This window comes from Rhipicephalus microplus, chromosome X, assembly GCF_043290135.1.
Source record: "Rhipicephalus microplus isolate Deutch F79 chromosome X, USDA_Rmic, whole genome shotgun sequence".
Classification (NCBI taxonomy): Eukaryota; Metazoa; Arthropoda; class Arachnida; order Ixodida; family Ixodidae; genus Rhipicephalus; species Rhipicephalus microplus.
The window spans coordinates 332,963,053-332,988,994 of record NC_134710.1 but is presented as its reverse complement, the minus strand read 5'-3'; the positions used below and the strand labels follow the sequence as shown (position 1 = coordinate 332,988,994).

Sequence of the window (25,942 nt, the reverse complement as noted above, 5' to 3'; positions counted from 1 at the left end):
ATAGGCGCACAGCATGGCTCCAATACGAGGGCTTAGAATGTCAAGGCAGCATAATTACGCGGTGAATGACCTGCTTCAGTGTGACAACGACGTCGCAGGAACGTTATTCGGCCTCTGTGCACGAATAACGAAAAAACCACATGTCATGTACTGATTACATTATTCTAGCATAAGGTTCGAGCTGCGCCTTCTTGGTGCTCCTCGCGGCTGTTTCGGTTATGCCAGTGGGAACCATCTATACATCCTATAGTCGGGCGTCAATTGTCTTACAAGATGTAGCAATATTTTCGTCGCTTTCCTAGCGAATGATGTCAACAGAGAATGGTGTCACCACACTTGGACTGTCATACGCATGCAGACCAGCCCTAGTTATTCAGAACAACCTCAAATTGTCGCTAACCTGCCTCCTTCTCCAGGGCAATGCCCTTGCGTATGCTACAAATTTCAATAGCTTCCTTAAAACGCTCTGGCAGTGTTCCAAACTTGGTGTAAAAGAGCAACTGGTGTTGATACTGCTTCAACATCGAACAGTGCGCCTAATCACGCAACTGCTTTGAAAATAAAAAAAAATCAGAGCATATCCATGGAGTGAATGATGATGAGTGGGGCGAAGCGTCCGTCACTCCTCCCATGCGTCCATCCGTTCGTGCAACCGTCCATCCGTGGTCCCGTTCGTGGGTCCGTATGTCCATCCGTCCGGGTGTCCGTGCTTCTGTTCGCCCGTCCGTCCGTCCGTTAGTCTGTCTGCCCATCTGTCCGTCCGTATCCGTACGTCCGTCCTTGCATTCGTGCATCCATCTGTCCATCCACCCATCTAGTGAACAATTCAATTACCGCGAACTAGCATCTTTTCATCATATATTCATCATATACAAGTATCACCATCCAGCAGACATTCTAAGGACTAAACGAGAGGTGGCTACTACTACAAATATGGGACGTACGATCCATGGCGTAAGGAGCTGTACCCCTAAAAGTGCAACTTAATCATACAACTGCTCGAAAAGTGCAAGTGCTCGAAAATCAAGAAAAGTAGCCACGCTGAAAAAAACACATGCTGCAACAAAGTCACACAGTCGCCTACTTCTCGTCGTGATCAAACTGCGTGACGAAGGTGAACTTCGCAAGGCGCGATGGTTTGCCTTCGTCGAAGGCGGTGGTGACAATGCTCACGTTTTCTTAAATGGAAAATTTTTTGTGTTAGTAACTTTCTTTCCGGTCATCTGAGAAAAAAACGATACGTGCCGACGTAAATACTCAAGAGGAAGAGATTCGGAGAGCGAACACTCACCAACAGTGGCAGGAAGCACGTTCTTCATCGCCCACGCCTTCATCTGCACCTGGAGAATCGTGCGCATCGGCATCCCGCATGCGTCCGGTCCGGGCATGCGTTTCACATGTTTCCACGTTCTACAACAAGCCACGCGTGTTGTCAGAATCACAGCCCCCACGAGCAACAAAGCTCCGATGAGCGCGTAGACAATGTAGAGCATCGCACGACGAGGCAATGGCCGCCACTTCACCAAGTCTGCATTCAAAAGAGAGCCCTTGAAAAAACGCTTCCTTAGCTGTTCCGCAGCGCTGACGAATCTCTACTCTCCCCATATACGACAGCCGGCTGGCTGGGAGGGCATATGCAGTTTATTCAGCTGCTCATCGCTGTTACATATGCGCGTTATCAGCGAGGCTGCCTCATTTGATTTCCCTCGGTACCTTTAGTCACCCTCTTTAGTCCTCTACATGCTCTCCCCTGCATCACGCACCTTGCCGTGTGAAAAAAAAAGAATGAAAAGAAAAACGAAAGAGAGAGAGCGAGAAGAAACAAAGTAGACATTCGTGAATGGTTAGTTAAGCTCGTAAAAACAGTAAGTGAGTGGGGGACCCACAGCAACTATCCCCCGGGAGGAATAGTGGTATCCGTGTATTTGAGTAAATAAGCGCAAGAAGAAATGAAGCCATGTTACGAGAAGGGTTCTTATTTTAGGCCTCGAAGATCTGCCTTCTACCGAGAGAGTGTGTTTTCCAGAGACGCATTTGTTGACTCCGTCGTGCTGATCAACCGCTTTGTAAGGTTAAATCCCGGTCGGAAAGCACGAAGCGGAGGGCTGCGTGGAATCTGAGAATAAAAACAAAAATAGGAACGATAGCGTGGAAATTGCGCGTCGATGAGGCTACGAAGCAACTGTCCCTTTCGACAGCATGACGTCACAGCTCCAGCTTGGCCGTGACTTGTGTTATTATGCACTACTGGACCACGTCCACCCTGCCTGCGGTCACGCGTGATTGCGGCGAGTTTTTCGCGGAAAACAAAAGAATGCTATGCGCGTTGTCCTTTGCTATTTGTGTCTTGGAGAGATTTATTCGAGTGCGGAATGTGTGTGTTGCACAGAGTGACCAGTAATATTACAGAGTTTCACTACTCGGCCATGTTTTAAGAGCGATAGGGCCGTGAGCAGTGTCCTCTGTCTATCTGTAAGGGCTACACATTTCGTCCTCTGTAGGGGACGTTCACCTGCGTAATGACACTGTGACATCATGCACTAAAATTACACCGTTTCGACCTATAAACAATGAAAGGCCCATATTTGAGACAATGCAGCATTCACTCTTGATGAAAAGCATCTGAAAGAGTATTGCCTATGGGGTAAATTTCTGCTATATTCACTAGTCGGTGACCTACTTGAAGAGAAAAAGAGGAAACAGAACGAAAAAGGTTACTATGTCGCAGGCGCCAGCTATATATATATATATATATTTCCTAAGGTGCACTGCGATAAAGTAGTTGAATATAATTTCGCAAAGTTGCTGACTCAAGGAAAAGAAAAAAAGGCGAACTGTTTGAGCAATTTAAGCAGACGCGCTATAAAACGCACCACCTTAGGTTCACAGTTTTTGAAATGCATGTGGGGTTAAGTAGATCCGCTTCTTGAATAAAGGAACCGGGCTATGTCGGAAAACACGTGAGCTGTATTACTATTCTCAGTGAAGTGAATATGTCGAAGGGAGCTTTCCAAAGCCGCTCCTTGAGTCAGAATACGTTTTGTTTGATTTAACTACTTTTGTACGAATCTAATAAGCGTGCTTGTCTTAACTATAATTATGACATTCGAAGACAGTTTTCTGTTTGAATGCCTTGTTAAGTTAGATCATTACACGTACTTTTACTCGTACTACTGTAATAACGTTACTAATATATACAAGATATGAATAACAAGCTGGAATGAGTCAAAGATGCTATTAAAAAGAAAGTTACATCAGGACCAGAGCATTAAATAATAAACGAACATATAATAACAAGAGGGTCACCCCGCAATTGTGGTCTAGTGGCTAAGGTACTCGGCTGCTCAACCACAGGTCACGGGATCAAATCCCGGCTGCGGCGGCTGCATTTCCGACGGAAGCGGATACGCTGTAGGCCGGTTTGCTCAGATTTGGGTGTACGTTAAAGTACCTCAGGTGGTCGAATTTTCCGGAGACCTCCACTACGGCATCTCTCATAATCATACGGTGGTTTTGGGACGTTAAACCCCACATATCAATCAATAACAAGAGGGTCAAGGATCGAATGCACTCACGCGTGAAAAGAAGAGCATGCCAAAATGTGGGTTCTGAATTTATTCTATTCTCAAAAAGTGATCAGTGGGTCGACCGGAGGTGAGTTCTTTATCTTTATAATTGAGGCAGAGTAGGTTGATGGTTTATACTTGAACGCTCACTCATTCAGAACAATATAAAATATAGCAGTTGCGCTGTTCCAAGGTTCGCTTTCGGCGGCGAAACTTGTCAGGTCTTATGACCCTGTTTAAATTACTAGTGGCTTCTTTTAGAAAATCTCGAAGCGGCAATGAGCTCCCCGCAGCAATTGCTTCATTTGACCCGGCCACATCTAAGTTAATTAGAGATGTAGAGATGTAGATTTGTCACCGTCGTAAGTGACATCTCTCAAGCCATCTTTTATTATGTCTGCTGCTGCAGCAAAAGCAGTATAACGACAAAATCGAGTAAATATTCGATTTTCCCAATTTTTGAGGACTTTCAGACGCACTTTTTGAAACACCCCGTGTTGTTGCTTTGAAATTATCGCAAGTGACGGGAATAAATTACAGTATGCAAATGACTGAAGAAGTTCTCCCATTTACTTGTGTGCATAATAATAATAATAATAATAATAATAATAATAATAATAATAATAATAATAATAATAATAATAATATATTAATAATAACATGATTACAAGAAAATCCAGTTTCAGTGGAGTCATTATCAATACATACTACGGGACCTTCTTCTGTATATTCTTTTTTTTGTACATCCTATTATGAAATAATAAAACTTTATACGATTTCATTTGACTTGACTTTGTGAAGTTTTGAGTGGTGGGTGAGTCAACCTTTTCTTTCACGTCATTTCATTGATACTTTGTAAAACCGCGCTATATTTGCGCATGCGTTATGCTGACGTGCTGTTGTGTACTTTTATATTTGGTTTTGCGAGCAACCTGCGCGTCCTTGGCGTCCTCATTTTTTGTTTTCCCTTTACAAGCGCTGTGGCACGTTCGTTTCGGTTCATAAGAAGGGCTGAAATCCCCGTGCACGTTCTGCTTAGTGTAGTATTCCGAGTCGTCTCACCCTTTGCCATTCACTGGACGCTTGCCCGTAAATTCCCACATTTGTTCATATCTCCGAGGCAGGTTTTTCCTGGTCAAGTTTAGCCACTGACGCGTACGCTTTACATAACAGCTCCTTGCCGATTCTGTGTGTGGCCTTTGTTTAGTATAACCCGCTTTCGTGCTAAGGTACAACAGCGTGCGCCATTGTACACTCGCTGCATTTTGCTATACGGGTTCATATAGAGTGGTTTGAAAGAAATCGTACATTCGTGCCTTTTCGTAACCGGTAAAGAAGCTCAAGCGATTCGATCTACGAAAGCGATGCGCAGGCTGCAAACTTTGAAACACATATCTCTGGTTGGTTCACGTGATTACACTCATCCTCTGGTAATTTTTGACGGCGTAGCTGTTGGCGTTGCAGGTAAAACGGATGATCGCCGAAAACTATCGTCCTCATGAACGGGTATCTGCAATAGAGATTAGCCTAATGTCACTACTCGCCGATGGTCCACTGAAGGTGAAGAAAATGAAGAAAGCTACAGAGTGGAGGCTAAGACAGGCGTTAAAAGAACTATAACCGCGACAGTGTTAAAGAGGTCGTTTCGCAGAAATTCCCGCGTTAGTGTCGGTGTCGGCGTCATTGGTTGTGAGAAAAAAATTATATTATGCGTGACCTAAAAATCAAGAACAATGCAAATCAAATAAATAAAAGATAAAAAAGCCTGGAGCAGAGCAGGGACAAAACCAGCGTTGTTTGGATTCAACTAGCTATCGAACCAGGGTCATTTGCGTGGCAAGAGGATGTTCTACCACACGGCAACGTTTATGCTTGCGAAAACGCCGAAACGAACTTCATCTGCTTAGAAAGTGAAAGCAGCTTTCATTCTTCACAAACACACGCGTCTTGTATGCATGCTTCACAATGCAACATGAAATATTGCAGGAAGGAGGAGGTATTAACTTTATTAGTCAGAAAGGGCAGGGGAAATGGGTAAACCAAGTTGGACAGGGGATAGGTTGGGGTCCAAGGTGCCGCAACACTAGCAGACCAGTCCACCAGCTTGGCCTGTATATGCAAAGTCGGGCTCCTTAAGGACCTCTCCGGGGCTTCCGGTGAGCAGTTAATGCGTGGTACAAGCGTCCAGTGCCAACGGGCGTCAGAATATGTGATTATCATAATGACTCCGTGGTTCAAAGCCAGTACCCCACTACAAAAGGCACACACGCTACTGCGCCTATTCCCTTAGGGCTACGTAGTGGGTGCATAACAACTTTGAAAAAGATTTTATGCACTAAGTGTTTGAAGTACGCACTAGGAATAGAATGTTGCTATCGCGTTTAACTCCTGAAGCTGTAGGGACCCTTAGTTTTTTTATGATCACGAATATCCTAGCTGTTTCTAGTGCGCGCAACGCAATAGCTTGGCCGGTGACGCCCTCTTATTTCTCTTCATCACAGTGCCGAATATAAATAAACACTTTAACGAAAAGATAGACAATCAAAGAAATAAACTTATACAAGTAGAGCAAAAGAAATAAACAGCCAGAAAGAAAAGTAAGAAAAAGAGAAGGAAAAAGATAAAGAAAGAGAATCGGAGAAACATATAGAAGAAGTACACAGAAAGAGAAAAATTTGGTAAAACGAAGAGAAAAAAGACAACAAGAAAGAAGGAGACAAAGGCAGAGAATTAAAGAGGAATAGAAAAAAACTAAAGAAGAAGGGGAAAAATATAAAAAACTGAACGAGATGAAGAAAAAGAATCAAACAAAAATAGGGGAAGATGTAGAGAGAGAAACATAGAAGTAATATAGCCCGCCTTAGCCAATAGCCTTGAAGCACCGCCCAGCTTCATTGTACCAAGCTTTCCACCACTTAGTGCAACAACCTTACCGCAATCTTATGTTGCTAGATAGCCAGACGAAGTCATCCCACAATGATTGCCACTGGCGGCCTTGCGTAAGATAACCAGAATTCTACGCCTTTGAATTTCGTCATCTCATCAGGCCCTTCGACGCCCAGCTGTCGCCGAGTGCGTTGGGCCCCGATTGGCAGTTATTCTCTCTTGCCTTTACATATGGCCACTTGTATTCTCTGTGTATTTTACGCGACTTGTTTGAACTAATTTGTTCCCCGTCTGAAAGAGAAATTCTGAAACTAGCGTTTCCCGTTACGCGTGCATTTTTCTATTCTCTCAGCCTGGTGACATCAGTTTCACGACCACTCGCACTTTTCAAGGCGTCCAGCTTATGCTGAGCCTCTTGTACTCAACCGTACGTTTGATGGAAATTTTTGTGTATCGTGAGAGCCGAAGAACAATATGATATGATGGCACCCTCTGCAATATTAAGTGTGCATTAAAAAACTAAACTCAGGCAATATTTTATTGTAGATTCACAGTATTTAAAGAACCATGTGTAAGAAAATGCGATATTTCTTAGAGTCATCATAAAAGTCAGTCCATGTCACAGTTTCCTTCCTTGTGAAATTGCATCTTTTTTAAAACCTTTTGTAATGCGTAAGCTTGACTATGCCGGCTCCACTAGAAAGCCTTCCGTCCGTATGCCGGTCTCATAACACGATCGCCGCTATAAAGAAAATTCAGCAACGTAGAACTTACAATCTGGTCCTTAGATTTGAGCCCCGGTCCTGCCGCGCCCCATGCGAGTTTCTTGACCTTCAGGCTATAAATTCATATTTGCAAGATGTGAACATATGTGACCCACATGAGTGCCCCGTACGTGCGGTGACAGGAGAAATGTAGCTAGATAATCTTCTCTATGAAGGATTGGCTTAACGTCTTAGAGGTGAAATAAAATAACTCTGCAAAAAAAGTGTAAAACCAACAAGGACGAGTATAGACATCAAAAAAATTCAAACTCGGCTAAACTTCAGAGCCAAACAAGTGTTTCCGTAATGGCGTTATGCACGTGCCATGAGGCAGCGGGCCAGACGCTGTTTGATGGCACGCACACGAACTGAAGTACACCAGGCCGACGCTGAACAAAAGCGGCGTTTCGGAAAGTTGCCTTCACCTATTATAAAACACAAAAATTCAATTACGCATCATATACTGCGCCAATAATGAGGTCTACTTAAGAGAAAGGGTGCTTTCCATCAGAAATAAATATTTCTCTGTAATTCAAAGAATGCGAGCATCATATCACTGTCGCCTTTGTAACCGTCACGAAGGAACAGCAAAGCATAGGTCGGCCAAAATTGTGGCGCTCACTCAGACTTGCTTGCGAAATATATTTTGCTGTTAGGGCACACCCGGTCTCGGTCGGATTCACCAACATTTTCCTGAGCGCGACTCACTCGGACTCGCATTCCTGAGAAATTTCTTCAAGTGCACACACTCGGACGAAAACTCACCAAAATATTATTCACCCAGGCTCACTCATACTCAGGCTCACGGCCTGTTGTGAGTCTGAGTGAGTCCGAGCGAGTCTACTCATGAGTCCGTCAGCCTAGAATAACCTTGTTCAACCGTGGTGTCAACGCCCTTCAGCACCAATATCTCAGGTAATCGGCAGTGAACTTCTTGGTCCCATTTGATTTAGTACCTTGAAATACGAATTATGAGTCAGTACAAAGGAGGAAGGACATTTATCTTAGGAGAAGCGGCAACAGAACATATATTTATTAAGATTGTTCCTCGAATAGTTCGCGGAAGCGGTGGTCAAGACACCCGTCTACGTGCTTCCCGCTTCTCATCAATAAATATTGAAATGGTATATCAGCAATACTGCTTTGGAATATGTGTGACTAGACGTGATTACAAACGCGAATACAGGAAAGTCTGATAGCAATTCTGAAGATGAGTAGATAGGACGACAGAGAGGAAAGGCAGGCGTAGCTTACCAATCTAGAAAAACTTTTAAGCTATCCTACATTGGTAAAAGAGGCCGCTGAGTTGCAAAGTTTAAGGTAGAGAAAGGGGGGAGGGAGCAAACAGACACAACGTCATACTCCTCACTGAGACAATATCACTAACATCGTGTTGGCCACGCTTCTGAAATGCTTCTCAGCCAGGTTCCGATGTTGAACTGTATAACAGAATACTCGTCTCCACGGATGTCATCTAATCGATCTGATTGCAATTTAGCGTTTGGATCAAATGTAAGTTTCATCATAACCAGTTACTCCTAGACTCGTTTTCAGCAGACATATCGCTGTACACATTATCGCAGTGTGTGTGAAGGTACATGAGCACAATGCATGGCAGTGCGCCTTTCAGAAAAGCTAAACGAGTGAGTAAATTCCGCTAACCTTCATGCGATCGCTCTAAAGGCGATCAATTTTTGTCATCCTTGAGAAACAATTCACGCAAGCATGGTAGTGTCGTTCATATAGGGCAAAACTGTTTGTATGTATATATACCAGCGCCTGCCCACGTAAAGCTAAAATCGCAACCCTGTCTGCATAAAATCCTACGGAGTATCTTTATCAAACGCTTAAAATTCGAGAGTAGCAAGTAGACGTCAGTTTTTGCGAGCGTAAAAAGTGGAAAAACAAATAGAAACAATCAATAAGATGAAACTAAACTTACCGCCGCGCAACAGCGCGAGTGCCTGAGCGAGATCCCACGCGCCGGCCTAAAGTAACCTTGGCATGAAAACCGAAGGTCAACGGCGAAAGGAAAAACTTCCTTGTGTCCCCGCAGGGTGACAGCACTTCCTGGGCAAAAAAGCGAAAGAAAGAATGCACCTAGAGGAATTGGTGTGTTTTTGAAACACGCATAGTGCTGTTACTGTTGTGTACTTTATTATTATTAATATTATTATTTAAATAAGAAACCACAGACGTTCGTGCCTTTATGGTGCCACTGGCTACTGTTTCTCACTTAGTCAATGAAATATACAATACTGAAAAGCAAAAAGCCCACAAATATTGTAATGCAGTAGCCCTCTACAGAAAAAACACGGAGAAGAAAAAAAGAACAAAGAATTATAGCAAGGCAGAGAGAGAAAATTCGCAAAATTTACCTAAATAGAATAAAGCTGAGAATTCTTTAGACGCCCATAGGATCCACCGTTTTTTTAGCATTGCATCTGCGCAGTCCTGACTTCTGCATACAGTTTCGTTAGGTTGGGCTAGTCTTCTTTTCTTCCTGTATTTCTATCTGCTTCTGTCATTGTTTCTTCATCATTTTTGCTTTGATTGTTTTTCACTTTTAATAAACTCTATTTCTCAATCTATTTATTTCACCCTTTTTTCGTTGACTTTTTCTCTCTTCTCCTTTCTTTACCTTACACACACACACATTATATATATATATATATATATATATATATCGTATATATATATATATATATATATATATATATATATATATATATATATTGAATATTGACCCGTGTCTACATGTGTGGACAAAAACAATGATGGGGGGATTTAGCGGACACCAGGTAGTGGGCCTCTGGCTTGACTCGAGAACGAAGAACATATTGTGGTTCAGCTGTTGAGAACACGCTGCTTTCGCTGCCTCAAGGCGTACTTGTGCTTTGTTCGCGTTGTACTGCGACACTGGTGGAGGTGCTGGCCCGCGACCCCGCCTGATGCTCCACACTCCCACGGGGAGCCGTTCCTTGGTCGCCACAAGAACAGACACCGCGACGACCTGCCGTCGTACCGCCGTACGAAATGCCGCCGTACCAAGAGCCGTCTCCCAACGACACACGGCATTTGCCACATTGCGAGCCGTTGCGGCGTCCACAGCTTCGTAAAACAGACGCCTGGCGCACTGTAGATAGGCATCCGCTTTGTTTTACCTGCGGAGGTGTGGGCCACATTTCCCGCCATTGCTGGCACCGCGTAGATATGTTTCGACCTCTTCCGCAATGGTCTGACGATCGACGCGCCAACGACGGCTACGCACCACGCCGGGACACTCATTCTCAAGGACCCCCCCTTGTCTCAGTCCCATTTTGACATCCGCCGTGCCAATAATGACGACAGTGTGCCTGATTACCAGCCAGGTTTGGGACGTCGACCACGCTCTCCGCCTCCGGCATATTCGCCTTCGTCGCGCCAGCTGACGTCAGTGGAAGGAGGTCACCAAGTCCACGCCGGGGAAACTGAAGGCGGCGACCTCCGGGGGTGAGGTTGCAGGCCGTCAAGGCGACGAAAAAAAGCCCCCGTTACTTGTACCACAGGACACCGTAAAGCCGAGAAGTTGTAACACCGACGAAACTGTGACCACAGATCTTACCGTTTCGGTAGACGGACAGCAAGTAACAGCCTTAGTTGACACCGGCGCCGACTTTTCTATCATAAGTGAAAACTTTGCCGTACGCCTCAAAAAAGTGAAGACTACGTGGACGGGACCTCACCTGAGGACAGCAGGCGGCCAGCTGTTGATGCCTGTCGGAAGGTGTACAGCAAGACTCGACATCGGTGGCTCTTCTTTCGTGGCGACGTTCGTCATCCTCACCTCGTGTTGCAAGGACTTGATCATAGGGATGGACTTCTTAAGAGAATATGGTGCCGTCATCAACATCCCGGACCGTTCAACTACATTCCGCAACAGCCCTGGTTCAGTTGACCGTTCAGACGCTATACGCAACACTTTACGTATAATTGATGATGATGTGGTCGTCCCGCCCCGGTCATGCACTCTTGTTTCAGTAGAAGGCGACAAAGCGTTTGATGGCGAAGGCATTGCTGACCAAATTGGCTCGCTGCTATTTAGTCATGGCATTTTGGTCGCACGAGGTATCGTCCGTCTCACTGGTGGACGCACGAATTTACTTCTGACGAACTTCAGTGCTGAGCGCCAGCACCTTCCGAAGGGCACAGCTATCGCTTCGTACGACAATATTGTAGAAATGCGAGGCAGTTTATGTTTGTCGGTATTGGACGAAGAGCCTTATCAAGAACCAGAACCCATTCTCGATGTTGGAACCACTCTGTCAAAGGACGAGCGACAGAGACTTCTTCAGCTGCTAGCCGAATTCCGCGACTGCTTTTCAACGACATCACGAGTTGGTCGAACACCTTTGACAAAGCACCGAATAATCACCGAGGACACGGTGAGACCTATCCACCAGAACCCTTATCGTGTAGCTTCAAAGGAACGCGAAGCCATACAACAAGTCGCGAAAATGCTTGCAGATGACGTCATTCAACCGTCACAGAGCCCCTGGGCATCGCCTGTAGTGCTAGTAAAGAAAAAGGACGGCACCCTGCGTTTTTGCGTGGACTACAGGAAGCTGAATCGGGTGACCAAGAAAGATGTGTACCCGCTCCCACGTATTGATGACTCCCTTGACAGACTTCGGCACGCTCGCTACTTTTCTTCCATGGACTTGAGGAGTGGATACTGGCAGATCGAGATAGACCCAAGAGACCGAGAGAAAACCGCTTTTGCGACCCCAGATGGTTTATACGAATTTAAAGTCTTGCCTTTCGGTTTGTGCTCCGCGCCCGCAACTTTTCAAAGGCTTATGGACACGGTACTTTCGGGATTGAAGTGGAAGACGTGCCTAGTCTATCTGGACGACGTTATAGTGTTTTCGACCACTTTTGACGAGCATCTCAAAAGGCTGGAAGTTGTTTTACGTGCCATACAGTTCGCGGGCCTAACATTGAAACCAGAAAAGTGCCATTTCTGTTTTCACAAACTTCAGTTTCTCGGTCACGTCGTCAGCAACGCAGGCGTCCGGCCCAATCCTGGAAAAATTGCCGCCGTCGCACAGTTCCCAGTACCATCCAATAAGAAGGCTGTCAGACGCTTCCTAGGGCTTTGTGCCTATTATCGCCGGTTTATCGCAGACTTCGCCCGCATCGCGTCGCCACTAACTCGTCTCACAAGAGATGTTGCTTTTGAGTGGAAAGAAGAACAGGAGGCTGCCTTCAATGACCTGCGTCAACGTCTCCAAACGCCCCCTGTGCTCGCCCACTTCGACGAAGAAGCCCCGACGATGCTTCACACAGACGCTAGCAATGTAGGTCTTGGGGCTGTGCTTGTGCAACGGCAAGAGGACACAGAAAGAGTGATCGCCTACGCAAGCCGAACGCTAACACGCGCAGAGGCTAACTACTCAACAACAGAGAAAGAATGCCTCGCCGTAGTATGGGCAGTAATGAAATTTCGCCCATACTTGTATGGCCGGCACTTCAAAGTTATTAGTGACCATCACTCCTCTTGCTGGTTAACTAATCTAAAAGATCCCACCGGCCGATTAGCGCGTTGGAGCCTAAAACTGCAAGAGTTTGACATGACGGTCGTGCACAAGTCAGGCAAGCGACATATGGACGCTGACTGTCTGTCCCGTTCACCCATTGAGTCGGCAACCCTACCCGGGGAGGAGGAAATGGCATTTCTCGGTGTCCTCGACACGACCGCCATTGCGCAGCAACAACGTGACGACACTGAGTTGCTTGGCTTAATTAACTACTTGGAAGGCAGATCTCAGGCGCCAAGAGTTTTCGCAAGAGTATTGTCATCGTTTTGTTTACGGGGCGGAGTACTTTACAAAAGAAACTTTTCGTCGACAGGATCCGCCTATCTGCTCGTCATACCAGCAGCCCTTCGTACCTAAATACTCAAAGCATGCCACAACGAGGTGACCTCTGGCCATTTGGGTTACATGAGAACGTTGGCCAGAATACAGCAAGGGTATTACTGGCCGAGACTAACCACAGCCGTGAAGCACCACGTTCGTACCTGTCTCGACTGCCAGCGACGCAAGTCACCACCGACTAAACCAGCTGGCCTCCTGCAACCCGTGCAGGTCCCAACAGCTCCATTCTACCAGATAGGCATGGACATTTTGGGCCCACTTCCTATTTCCACTGCAGGAAACCGCTGGGTTATCGTCGCGACGGATTATCTGACCCGTTATACCGAGACAAAAGCTATTCAGAGAGGTACAGCAGCGGAGGTGGCAAGATTTTTCATCGAAAATATTGTACTGAGGCATGGTGCACCAACCGTCATGATCACAGACAGAGGAACCGAATTTACGGCAGCTCTTTTGGATCACGTCCTGATGCTGAGTGGAACAACGCATCGTAAGACCACTGCCTACCACCCACAAACAAACGGGCTGACGGAGCGTCTGAACAAAACCATTGAAGACATGCTTTCGATGTACGTAGACATTTAACACAAAAATAGGGATGAAATCTTGCCATACATATCGTTTGCGTACAACACGGCCAAGCAAGAAACGACCCGCATGACCCCGTTCAGCCTCGTTCATGGACGAGCAGTACGAACTATGTTAGATGCGATGCTGCTGCACGAAAGTGACGACATCGACCCAGACGCCAACACGTTTACGGAACGCGCGGAAGAAGCTAGACAACTGGCACGTTTACGGATCCGCCAGCAGCAAGAGTACGATGCAGGCCGCTACAATGCTCACCGCAGAGCAGTTGTCTATCAAACTGGCGACAAAGTATGGATTTGGACACCCGTACGGAAACGAGGACTATCAGAAAAGCTCTTAAGAAGATACTTTGGGCCATACCGAGTGCTGCGACAACTGAGTGACGTCAATTACGAAGTTGTTCCCGACAATTCGTGTAGTACCAAGCGTCGCCAGCATCATCCTGAACTCGTTCACGTAGTGCGCATGAAGCCTTACGTCAGCGAGTGATTGCGTGAGACTTATATTTTAACAAAAACTGCATTATTGACTTCGCATCGGGTCGATGCTCTTTGAGAGGGAGGCAAATGACCCGTGTCTACATGTGGACAAAAAAGATGATGGGGGGATTTAGCGGACACCAGGTAGTGGGCCTCTGGCTTGACGCGAGAACGAAGAAGATGTTGTGGTTCAGCTGTTGAAAACACGCTGCTTTCGCTGCCTCAAGGCGTACTTGTGCTTTGTTCGCGTTGTACTGCGACAATATATATATATATATATATATATATATATATATATATATATATATATATATATATATATATATATATATATATATATATATATATAAATATATATTATATATATATATATATATATATATATATATATATAGCCCCGCCGCGCAGGTAGCGGGATCTAATCCCGGCTGCGGCGGCTGCATTTCTGATGGAGGCGGCAATGTTGTGGGCACGTGTGCTCAGAATGGGGTGCACGTTAAAGAACCCCAGGTGGTCGAAATTTCCTTAGGCCTCCACTACGGCGTCTCCCAAAGTCTCATATATATATATATATATATATATATATATATATATATATATATACAATAATAATGAGATCTAACAGACAGTAATGCCAAGGAATGTACAGGGGAAGTTATTAGAACCAATGGAATGTAAATAGGAAGAAAAAAAAGTGGATGAAAAAGTAACCAGCCATGAGCAGGAATCGAACCTACGACCTTCGATTAACGCGTTCAATGCTCTAACCACTGAGCTACCACAGCGGCCTTCCCTCCATCCCCTTTTTTGGGTTTATATGTGAATTTAGAAGTAGGAGTGACAGTCAGCGCCATATATATATTCCTCGGTGAGCAGTCACAACGTGGTTTATTTCGACGTTTCAGCCAGAGTCTGCCCTTCATCGGGAATGAGAATACAGTTTGATGGTGCTCAGCTTCATACAATCATAAAGAGAGGGTACACACATATAAAAAAAGAGAACATGAGGTAGACCCCCCCAACCCGTCCCCCTGCAACTTCCTTTCTTTTTGTCAACTTTTTGTTTTTTTTCCTTTTTCCTTTTTTTCTCCCTTTCCTTCATTTTTCTTCCCTTCCCTTTTCCGACGATCACCTTGACGGTGTCGCCTTGATGATCACCTTGAGGGAGTGAGGGTGTCGGCGATGGCGCTTGAAAACCTATCCTTGGACGACTCCTCGAGTGCTGACAGTGATTTTGGATGGTCGCAGTAGTCATCCGAGACACCGACCAAAGACGAAGGGTCGAGATCCTGCACGCGGCCGAGACATTTCCCGTAAGCAAAGTGACAGGTGTGGAAAGCGGATTGAGTATGAAGATATTGCTTCTTCCGGCGGCAAGGTCAATCGTTGTGAAAGGCATCGGCAGAGCTCGACGACTCGTGAAGATATCGGAAGGCATAAAAAAGACTGTAGCGTCAGTGTAGGCGTTGCATGAAACGGGAACAAGTGCGAAATTTTCAGGTGGAATATCGGTATCTTCATGCACGAACAACTTCGGCAGCTGATGAAAAGCGTCAAGTAATGGGACATCACAAAATGGTGAAAACTCAACTTCAGTGCGTGCGCAGTTGATGACGGCATTATGGCGGGATAGGAAGTCCCACCCGAGGATGACGTCATGCGAACAGACAGCGAGGACAATAAACTCCACGATGTAAAGAATGCCTTCGATGGACACTCTTGCAGTGCAGGCTGCGAGAGGCATTACTTGCTGTTCACTTGCGGTGTGGAGCAACAGTCCCGAAAGTGGTGTCGTGACTTTACGTAATAAACGGCAGACATTAGCGGCAATAGCAGAAACAGCGGCGCCGGTGTCCACGAGGGCGAAAGTAAAATAACCTTCGACAGTTACTGCAACCACGTTAGCAGGAGAGGGGCGAGGGCTTAGACAGTTCGAAAATGGCGCAGTTTTTGCCTCTTGAACTGGGGTGCTTAGTTTTCCTGGTCAGAGGGTCCGGGCCGGCGACGCATGGGGGAGGGCGATCGCCGACGAAGAGAGGATGCGCGCGGCGTAACGAAGCCGGGGTCATTAGGAGGCGCATATCGAGGTGACAAGACTGGCCCGTATTGGGCGAAGGGTTGGCTGCCGGGTTGCGACGATCGGGCATAGTCGCCGAACGTCTGAGGTCGACAGTGGCAGTAGCGGGCAATGTGTCCGGAAGTGAAGCAGGCGTAGCATATCGGTCGGTTGTCGGGCGTCCTCCAAGGATTGGCGACTGGTAGTGCCACCCAAGGTGCAGTATAAGCTGCCGGGTGTGCGGGCTGTAAGCGCGTGGTGTAGGGCGGTTGCGGAAGCCTACGCACAGCGTCTGCATATGTGAGCGGCGCTACTACAGGCTGCATCTCTTGCGAACAGGCGACAGGAGAAGCCACAGGCTGCGCTGCATACGTTAGGGGCGCGGTCGCAGGCTGCACGGCTGGCGGATAGGCGACAGGAGCGCTGTTGCGAAAGACGGCGTCGCCAACACGGTCCCGAAGGCGCCACTGCTTCGAACTCCGCCGGGATGGTCACCAGCCGTTTTGGTAGCGTAGGTTTCTCAGCTCGCGACTGCTTCTGCGCAGAGCTGATAGACGAGCGGACGAGACGACGGTGAGTTAAACAAGGTTTATGTACAGCATATATACAGAGGCGTTACAAATTCGGCACTGGGGCCGACAGATACTCGAAGAGCCGAGCTCTCCTCTCTAACACATAGGTCTGCTCTCAAACGGGTCCGCTCTGACACACATGTCAGCTTTCCCTAGGAACGCCGATCGCGACGCGCCGCAGGGCTTCTTTTATTTGCACCGGGTCCAACCAAAATGTCCAATCAGAAGCGCCGCTGGTCGTCGGGGCAGACTCCTCCAATGGGGTCGCCGCGCAATGCGTCAGACCCCCAGACATGAAGACGCCATTTGTTTACTCGACGGGTCGCTTGCCGAGGCTGACTCACTGCACGTGCACGCCAGAGAGGCGCCGTTGAGTTGTTGATCGCGTCAGGCGGACTGGCCTTGACACAGATTGCCTTTTTCAGAGGCACGGCCGTTCGCTGTGGACTCGCAGGCATAACAGCACCCCCGCCGCCAGACAATGCGCCGAAAAGACGAGCTGCTTCCACGGGGCTCGGATGACAGGCGCGCTCGTTCGCCAGGTCCCTCCAGGTTCGCCTCCAGGGCCATGGGGAGAATGCAGCTCCAGACTCTGTTCCGGGAACACATCCCATTCTTGACAACAGATCCCAGCTCCACTGGCTTGTCGCCACAACTTGCTGGCCAACTTCGCTCGTCTCTTCTGACCATCTTCGATTTCAGCATTTGTCGATGGTTCTGCAACTTGCTAAGAACGGATCGACAACAGACAACACACGACACAAGCAAGTGCCCTCGGTCACCCGACAGAACACCAGACAAAGTATAGTACAACATATACCTAGCTAAGTGTCTATCGGAATTTCGTTCTTTCTACATCAAGAGGCACATGTGGGACAAGAGACCCTTAAAATGACAACTCAAATTTTTTCACGTAGAACAACGTAACGAATTAGAATACAACAAAGTTGGCTCCTTGAGCTCACTCTGGACGAGAGCGCTCAGCCCAGGTCGTGATGAGGTCAAAATTTTGCCCCGAATCGCCAGCGAGAAACCGAAAGGTTGAGAAGGTACTAGCTAGAACGCACTGCTCAATTCACCTGCATTAGCGTTTAGCTTTCCCTTTTTTTTTCTAGCGAACGTCAAAGTTGCGCTGTGGAGCAACATGCTCCATCTCTGTAACCGGCCACTTTTAGGCGACGATACCTATGCGGCACCAAGAGCGGCTCACACTTGCGACGTCGCACAGGGGAACAACGATACGGCTTGCTACGGATTGACTCCTCACCGCTTAGCTCGATATCGTGTTCGATCACCCTCGTGTTTCCGGGACGGTCTGAAAACACGTCTCCAAACTCGGAAACAATCTTTTTCAGGTCCTCCTTCTGGACTTCACTTAACCTAGGCTCTAGGTTTATGTGCTCCCAGATTACTTTCGATCCCCCTTCGATTACCTCACAAGAACTCAAAATTTCTGCTTCCTCTTCCTCTGAAGCATTCAACAGCTGATTTACGACCGCTTGATGTTGAACGTACGGTTTCATCAAGTTGTAAATTTTGTTCTGCCGCCTTCCTAATTTCACTTCATAATTCGTATCGGGAAGCTTCGATATCACTTTGGCGGGCCCTTCCCAATGAATCTCAAGCTTGTTCCTTTTGGACGGCTGCAGCAGCATTACCTGATTATCAACTTCAAAAGCGCGTTTCTTCACCGATTTCTCGTAGTGCTCCTTCGACAGCACTTGTGCCGCGTTTTTGTGGCTTTCCACTAGCGCTTCAATCGAGAGATCCTCACGCTGCTCTCGAATGAGCGTCTCTCGATCAACTCTCGGCAGCTCGCTCCAACTTTCCGCTACAGGCGAGAGCGTTGCAACCCTCTCGCTCTGACTCAATGTCGCCATGTCGTCTCCCCCTACGCATACCTCGCCGGCCACTTCCGCGACTGGCCGCTCGCGTGACCGCTCACATGACTCATGCGGAAAATTTCCTTTCTGGGGTTCCGTCGACCCGCCGACAAGGTCACTTGAGAGTTCACTGCATTGAACCAGATCAAGCTGCCGCGATAGCTTCCGCGCTTGCGATCGCGTGAGGGCCATGCACGCTAAGTTGGGGAAGAACGATTTGCCCTGCTCTTTGAGAAGCTGCTCTGAGTTGTTGGAGAAAAGATAAGGAAAACGATCATTTAGCGCGGCAGAGACAGCCGCTTCGGTGCGAAGCTTACCGAACGGGCCTTCAATGACAACCGTGGCGATTGGTAAGCGAACACTCTGCTCCTCGGCGACTTGCCTGATCCACGCGCATTCTCCTGTAAAGTCATCCGGAGACACCAATGAAGGATGGACAACGTCCATGGTTGCCGCTGAGTCTCTAAGTGCTCGGCACGTTTTCTCATTCACCCTAATTTCTTGGAGATACGGCTCCAACAACCGCATGTTTTTTTCTGATTCTCGGATTGTTGCGAAGGCAAACTTTTCCTGACAGTTTCTCGCGATGTGTCCTTCCTTTTTGCAGTTGTAGCAGATTAGCGGCTTCCGTTTGTTTTCCGATTCAAATGCCTGTGTGGTAGAAACCTCACTCGATTTCTCCGCTTCTGTTTGCCCTTCCCCTACACTGTCCTTCGTAAGAGACGGGTCCTTGAAATTACGGTGCGGAGCGGGTTTCCGTTGATCAGGTTTCTTTGAAAAGCCCCCTTTTCTCTCATCCTTTTCAACGCGCACTGCCCTGCTGTGCAACTTTCGGCGAATATAATACTCCTCAGCTAACTCTGCTGCCTTGTTTAGCTGTACTTCACCAAGTCTGTCCTGCAGCCAAAGCCTGACATTATCCTCGATGCAGCGGTAGAATTGCTCCAATGCAACGCATTCCACCACTCTATCGCGGTCGTCATAAACACCTTCGCCCTTGAGCCATTCAATTAAATCGGCCTTAAGACGAAACGCGAAGTCAACGTGTGACTCATTCCCCTTTTCAGCATACCGGAACCTTTGCCTGAAAGCCTCGGGTGACAACTTATAACGTCTCAAGAGCACTTCCTTAACCTCGTCATAGCTCTCAAACGCTTCCCTCGACAAGCAAGTTATCGCGTCGGACACTTCGCCGGGAAGAAGAGCTAACAGGTTCTGCGCCCAAAGAGACCGCTCCAAAGCGTTTCGCTCACAGACGTGTTCAAACTTGACGAGATACTTCGCCATGTCCTCGCCTACTACGAACGGTGGCAGTTGGTCCCGAATTCTAAAACCGCTGACCTGAATCGTCGGAGAAGCTACGCTAGGCGCCTGCGAACACTGTAGGATTGCCAATTCTAGTCGTTTCAACTCTAGGCGCTCTTGTCTCTCGGCCTCCTCGCGCTCGCGACGTTCGCGCCTTTCAACTTCTTCACGTTCGCGAGCTTCGCGCCTTTCAGCTTCTTCACGTTCGCGAGCTTCTCGCCTTTCAGCCTTCTCGCGGCGTGCTTTGATATCCGCCCAGGCCTCATAAACTTCCTCAGCCGACACTCCTTCATTCCTCATGATCTCAAGGATCGCTTGCTTTCGTTTCGCACGGCCCAAAGTAACCGAGTTCCTCACAAATTTCGATGAGTTCCTTCACTTTAAGGTTCTCCATCGTTCACACTAGCCTCTTGCTGTTTGCCCCTGTTAAGAATCTACTTGCCGTACCCACTATAAGCCTACTAGCAAGACGCGCATGCAATTTTAAACACTCCCGTGTTTACCCCCTCCGCATTAACTTTGGTTTCAAAGCACTTCCGACTTTGCTTGAAACGATCAAAGCTCACTTCAATGCTTCACACAGCCCTTCTCTAAACTACTACAACCTGAGCTAGAGTAGTCTGGTGAACTGAGGGGAAAACATCAGGCACTCACCGCATCGATGTCGCTGACGCCGGCCGATCCCGCAGCTGCCAACCACTGTTGCGAAAGACGGCGTCGCCAACACGGTCCCGAAGGCGCCACTGCTTCGAACTCCGCCGGGATGGTCACCAGCCGTTTTGGTAGCGTAGGTTTCTCAGCTCGCGACTGCTTCTGCGCAGAGCTGATAGACGAGCGGACGAGACGACGGTGAGTTAAACAAGGTTTATGTACAGCATATATACAGAGGCGTTACAAATTCGGCACTGGGGCCGACAGATACTCGAAGAGCCGAGCTCTCCTCTCTAACACATAGGTCTGCTCTCAAACGGGTCCGCTCTGACACACATGTCAGCTTTCCCTAGGACCACCGATCGCGACGCGCCGCAGGGCTTCTTTTATTTGCACCGGGTCCAACCAAAATGTCCAATCAGAAGCGCCGCTGGTCGTCGGGGCAGACTCCTCCAATGGGGTCGCCGCGCAATGCGTCAGACCCCCAGACATGAAGACGCCAGTTGTTTACTCGACGGGTCGCTTGCCGAGGCTGACTCACTGCACGTGCACGCCAGAGAGGCGCCGTTGAGTTGTTGATCGCGTCAGGCGGACTGGCCTTGACACAGATTGCCTTTTTCAGAGGCACGGCCGTTCGCTGTGGACTCGCAGGCATAACAGCGCCTACCGGCTGCGCGACACGCTGGCAGTGAACACGGCTAGATAGAAGCGACTCGTGGTGCGCAAGGGGAACAGCTTGGGCAACCTCTTCCGAAATATCAGTGCGAAGCTTTGATTGATATGTGGGGTTTAACGTCCCAAAACCACCATATGATTATGAGAGACGCCGTAGTGGAGGGCTCCGGAAATTTCGACCACCTGGGGTTCTTTAACGTGCACCCAAATCTGAGCACATGGGCCTACTAGATTTCCGCCTCCATCGGAAATGCAGCCGCCGCAGCCGGGATTCGAACCCGCGACCTGCGGGTCAGCAGCCGAGTGCCTTAGCCACTATAGACCACCGCGGCGGGGCTATCAGTGCGAAGCGGGGCAGGCAGACGGGTGGTGGTCTCGTGAGTGAAGGGCACTAGGGAAAGTTGGCGGGCGATTTCCTCACGGACGAAGGCTCGGACTTGCTGAAGCAGCGGTGAATTGTCAGGCAGGGTGTCGAAACTGGACACACGCTGAGGCTGCCGAGTCAGAGTGCGCTGCTCCTTCAACTCGTCGTAGCTCCGACACAAGCTGACAAAGGCGAAAACTGTGCTCGTATTCCTAGCCAAGAGCACTTGAAATGCGCCGTCGTCGATGCCCTTCAGGATGTGTTTGACCTTGTCAGATTCGGGCATGGTGTCATTCGCGCGTCGACAAAGGTCGACGACGTCCTCAATGTAGCTAGTAAAGCTTTCGCCAGTCTGCCGAGAACGGACGCGCAAGCGCTGTTCTGCCCGCTGCTTGCGGACAGCCAGCCGACCGAACACTTCAGCACATGACGTCTTGAAGACGCTCCATGTGTGGATGTTGTGTTTGTGGTTATTAAACTACAATTTGGCGACACCAGTGAGATAAAATATGACGTGGCCCAGCTTGTCGGCTTCATCCCACTTATTATTGGCGCTCACCAGTTAGTAGTGCTCGAGCCAGCCTTTGACGCTGGTCCCATCCGCACTGCTGAAGACCTTCGGGTCCCGTAGCCTAGGATGGCTAGAGCAGTTGAACTGGGGCGAAGGCGCTGATGGAGTGGCGTTGTCAGTCATGACGGGCGGTAGCGTGTGGCTTCGCAGCTCCAGGGTGTAGTGACGGGGATAAACAGCCCCCTCCACCAAATGCGAAGAGATTTATTAGCCGTTAAGGATAGCGACGAGACAGCGTGAAGAACCATCCAGCGATCGGCTCAGCAACGAACCGAAGCACGAGCCAAGAGAGCCGGATGTTGGCGATGCTGCTAGCCGCAGGCACATCTTCTTCGCACAATAAACAAAAGAACAAAAAACTATGTAAAGTGAAGATTGTCGAAATTTGCAGTACTTCAATTTCATAAGGGAGTTCTTTAACTCGTAAAAAATTGTCACAGCCGAGGGCAGCAGTCCGGTTTTATCAATAGGGAGCTCTGGTGGACGAGGCTGGTTGTTGCGCCCTGGATAGCATAACCCCACCCTGCACATCTGCATTGATGATGACAGGACTTGAGGTCTTGTGAGAAACGAACAAGGCTGGGAATTCGTGTAGCATTGTATTGACGGATGTCTTTGGCATCGGATCCTGCATCGTCGTGGCAACGGACGCTTTGCTTCTAGTCGGCGTGCGTGAGAACCAAAACTGATATGACGATCTCTGTTTTCCTCCGTTGTACATGTCGTAGCTTCATGTCTCTTTTGTAACTTTCTGTGGCGTTCTCTCATGCAGTTTTTTGGATCGTAGACACGGCCTTGAGAACTGGTGCAGAAAACTTTGTCTACGTTGCTTTCTGGGAAGATGGCTTAGGCATAGACTTTGTCCTTGGTTTTTAATTGGTGTTGTCTCTGATAAACTTTAAGCCACAAGTGTACCAGTGATGAGGTTTCACTTAGTCGCGGTTCTTGTTCGAGTAGCTGTTGTTGTGCCAGGGGTTCGTATAGTTGCCTTTGTTAAAATTGCTCGTTTTTGTTCGAAAGATGGTCAGATAGGCGTCTTTCAGGTACATGAGTGCTTTTCTTTGCACAATGATGTGATCAGTAGATACTCAGTAGTTGATACTTTAGTGCAGGGATTGTCTTATCGTGAAAGCAGCGTGGCAGACTGATGAGAAAGCTCACCAGATGATTGTGAGGCATTATTCATTGTAAGTGCTTCTGTCAGTTGACAATGAACCGGCGTTGGTGGATTAGAAACTTCTGCACTGCTTCAACTCACTTCTGTGTTATCACTTGACGATGAGCGCAGAGCAGTCATGGCTTTAAGTGGTTCTGATGGCGTTTTTTTTTTTTGCAGCGTAATTGAGCTAAGAACTTCTGTTGAAAGACTCTGGTCTAGAACATTAGGGTGGTATTGTGACGATTCACCAGCTCATTCCGCGTAAATGCCGTCACACTTCGAAACCGTGTGGATCATGTGTGCGACATGAAGCATGAAGTGATTCACGTATTTCACTAATACCTGTAGTGTTATGGTGAAGTGAACACGTTGAAAATGCCGATTTCATTGCCCGTCGGAAAGCGGGCCGTAGGTTCGCTTTTTTTGGCAAAATGCTCTCGATTGCTCTCGGTATGCGGATGCTTTACCTTGTCTGTTGGGACGCGCAAGTTCGTATATAGACGGTGTCCCAGCTGCGGTGGCTGCATTTCCGATGGAGGCGAAAATGTTGTAGGCCCGTGTGCTCAGATTTGGATGCACGTTAAAGAGCCCCAGGTGGTCAAAATTTCCGGAGCCCTCCACTACGGCGTCTCTCATAATCATATGGTGATTTTGCGACGTTAAACCCCATATACCAATCAAGTTCATAGTCGGTGTTCAAATGCGTGACGTATATTCGGAAAAATATTATGATGGCACAATGGTAGAAAATTTTCTCGGTCGATTGATTGATATGTGAGGTTTAACGTCCCGAAACCACCATATGATTATGAAAGACGTCGTAGTGGAGGGCTCCGGAAATTTCGACCACCTGGGGCTCTTCAACGTGCACCGAAATCTGAGCACACGGGCCTACAACATTTCCGCCTCCATCGGAAATGCAGCCGCCGCAGCCGGGATATAGAAAATTTTCTCTGAGGTCTTGTTTGGAACATGCGATTATTGCTGGAAGACTTCTCCTTAATGTGATGGGCGAGTTGAAAAGCCTCCAGCTGATGCGTTATGCACAAGTCTTCATCGTATTTTCGAAAAGTAATGGTCATTGGCTTTTTTAATTTTTTTCCTTGATTCGTTGTTTTCGACTGTGTCAGATAAAGCTTAAATGCCTCACCGCTGATATTCGTTAAAGTTGGCGACCATTTCGCGTTCCGTCCATGATGCAGCGGTGGCAAGTTGCTCGAAGAAGTGGAAGAAGTCCTTTACGGGCCGATCGTTCACTGATCCTGTGTACTTCAGGATGTCGAGGTCTATCAGTGATGTCATGTTGCCACTCAGGGCATACCGCGTGGATCCGCTTCTGCAGTCCGCATACAGTCAAGGCACTGTGTTCAAGGCTTCGTTCATGTTGCGAGGCTGGTGAAGTTGTTGCCAGGTCTTCATCCTGTCGACTTGTGTGACGCTGTGATGACTGGGAGAGGTAGCCTGGCTCATACGCCATGATTATTTCTTTGTGACTTCCTCCTTCTCGGCTGCTATTACCAGTCACTGCCTTCCTACGTCACACACACACACACACACACACACACACACACACACACATATATATATATATATATATATATATATATATATATATATATATATATATATATATATATATATATATATATATATATATATATATATAGGGTGCTCCAGCTATCATTAGCCAGAGTTTACAAATATGCCGAGACACACGAAATTACGAAGTACCCAAATTCATGTTGCTGACTGCTTTCAGAAAATATTCCGAGTAGTTTTTGTGTTCAAAAATATTTTTTTAGATCTGTTTAATTAACTAACTTTTCAGGGAACGAAGATGGATAAACAATTTCATTGAAAAAGTTGTAGATCGGTTAGCAAAACGTCTGAATAGAGCGTTTCGAACTTTATATCTGTCAATTATTAGTGTTTTTTTCTGCTAACTACGTGACAAACCGTCTCATCTACGTGACACGTGATGAGTGAAAAACCGACTCATCCCACGTGGCAAACCGACTCACGCACCATTGCGCACGATGATTCTAGGGCTTCCTAATGTCTTGCGTACGAACGACGATAGCATTTGCCCAATTGTGCTGTCTCAACAGGGCCACAACTATGGTGGTGGCTTTGCGATAAACATGTTTTGCTATCGGCCACAAAAGCGATAACCGCTGTGACTGCTTATCGCTGTTATAAACAGTGCGAGGGAAGCGTATCGTTCGTACACGGAACGTGAGGGAACACTACAGCTGCCCACACAAAAATGCTAGGTGGTACAGATAGTAGAAGAGGCTCACCGTCATTTAGTTTTAGGGGCATAAGGGCGCTATTAAGTTTATACACCCCTATTTGGCTTTTTTTTCCAGGACGGCGGGAAAGGGCGAACTGATGCTATTAGCCTACACCCCTGAGGACTGGGTCTCTAAATGGCTGTGATGTTGTTGAAACGCGCCCCGAGTTAGGGTGTAGTTCCATTTTTTACACCAGTTTTATGGGATG

At 47.6% G+C, this 25,942-nt stretch overlaps 1 protein-coding gene across 3 annotated transcripts in view; it reads right to left on the bottom strand.

Annotated features, from left to right (window-relative positions):
* LOC119161238 (cytochrome P450 4c3) overlaps positions 1–25,942 on the bottom strand; it is a 162,344-nt gene that overhangs the window by 48,204 nt on the left and 88,198 nt on the right. For all 3 annotated transcript variants that reach the window (XM_075879664.1, XM_075879666.1, XM_075879665.1), the window contains 2 exons: positions 9,159–9,286; positions 1,292–1,528 (listed from right to left, as the gene is read on the bottom strand). In XM_075879664.1, coding sequence (XP_075735779.1) covers positions 1,292–1,493 — 202 coding nt within the window. In that variant the 5' untranslated portion in view covers positions 1,494–1,528; positions 9,159–9,286. The remainder of the gene's footprint in view (positions 1–1,291; positions 1,529–9,158; positions 9,287–25,942) is intronic.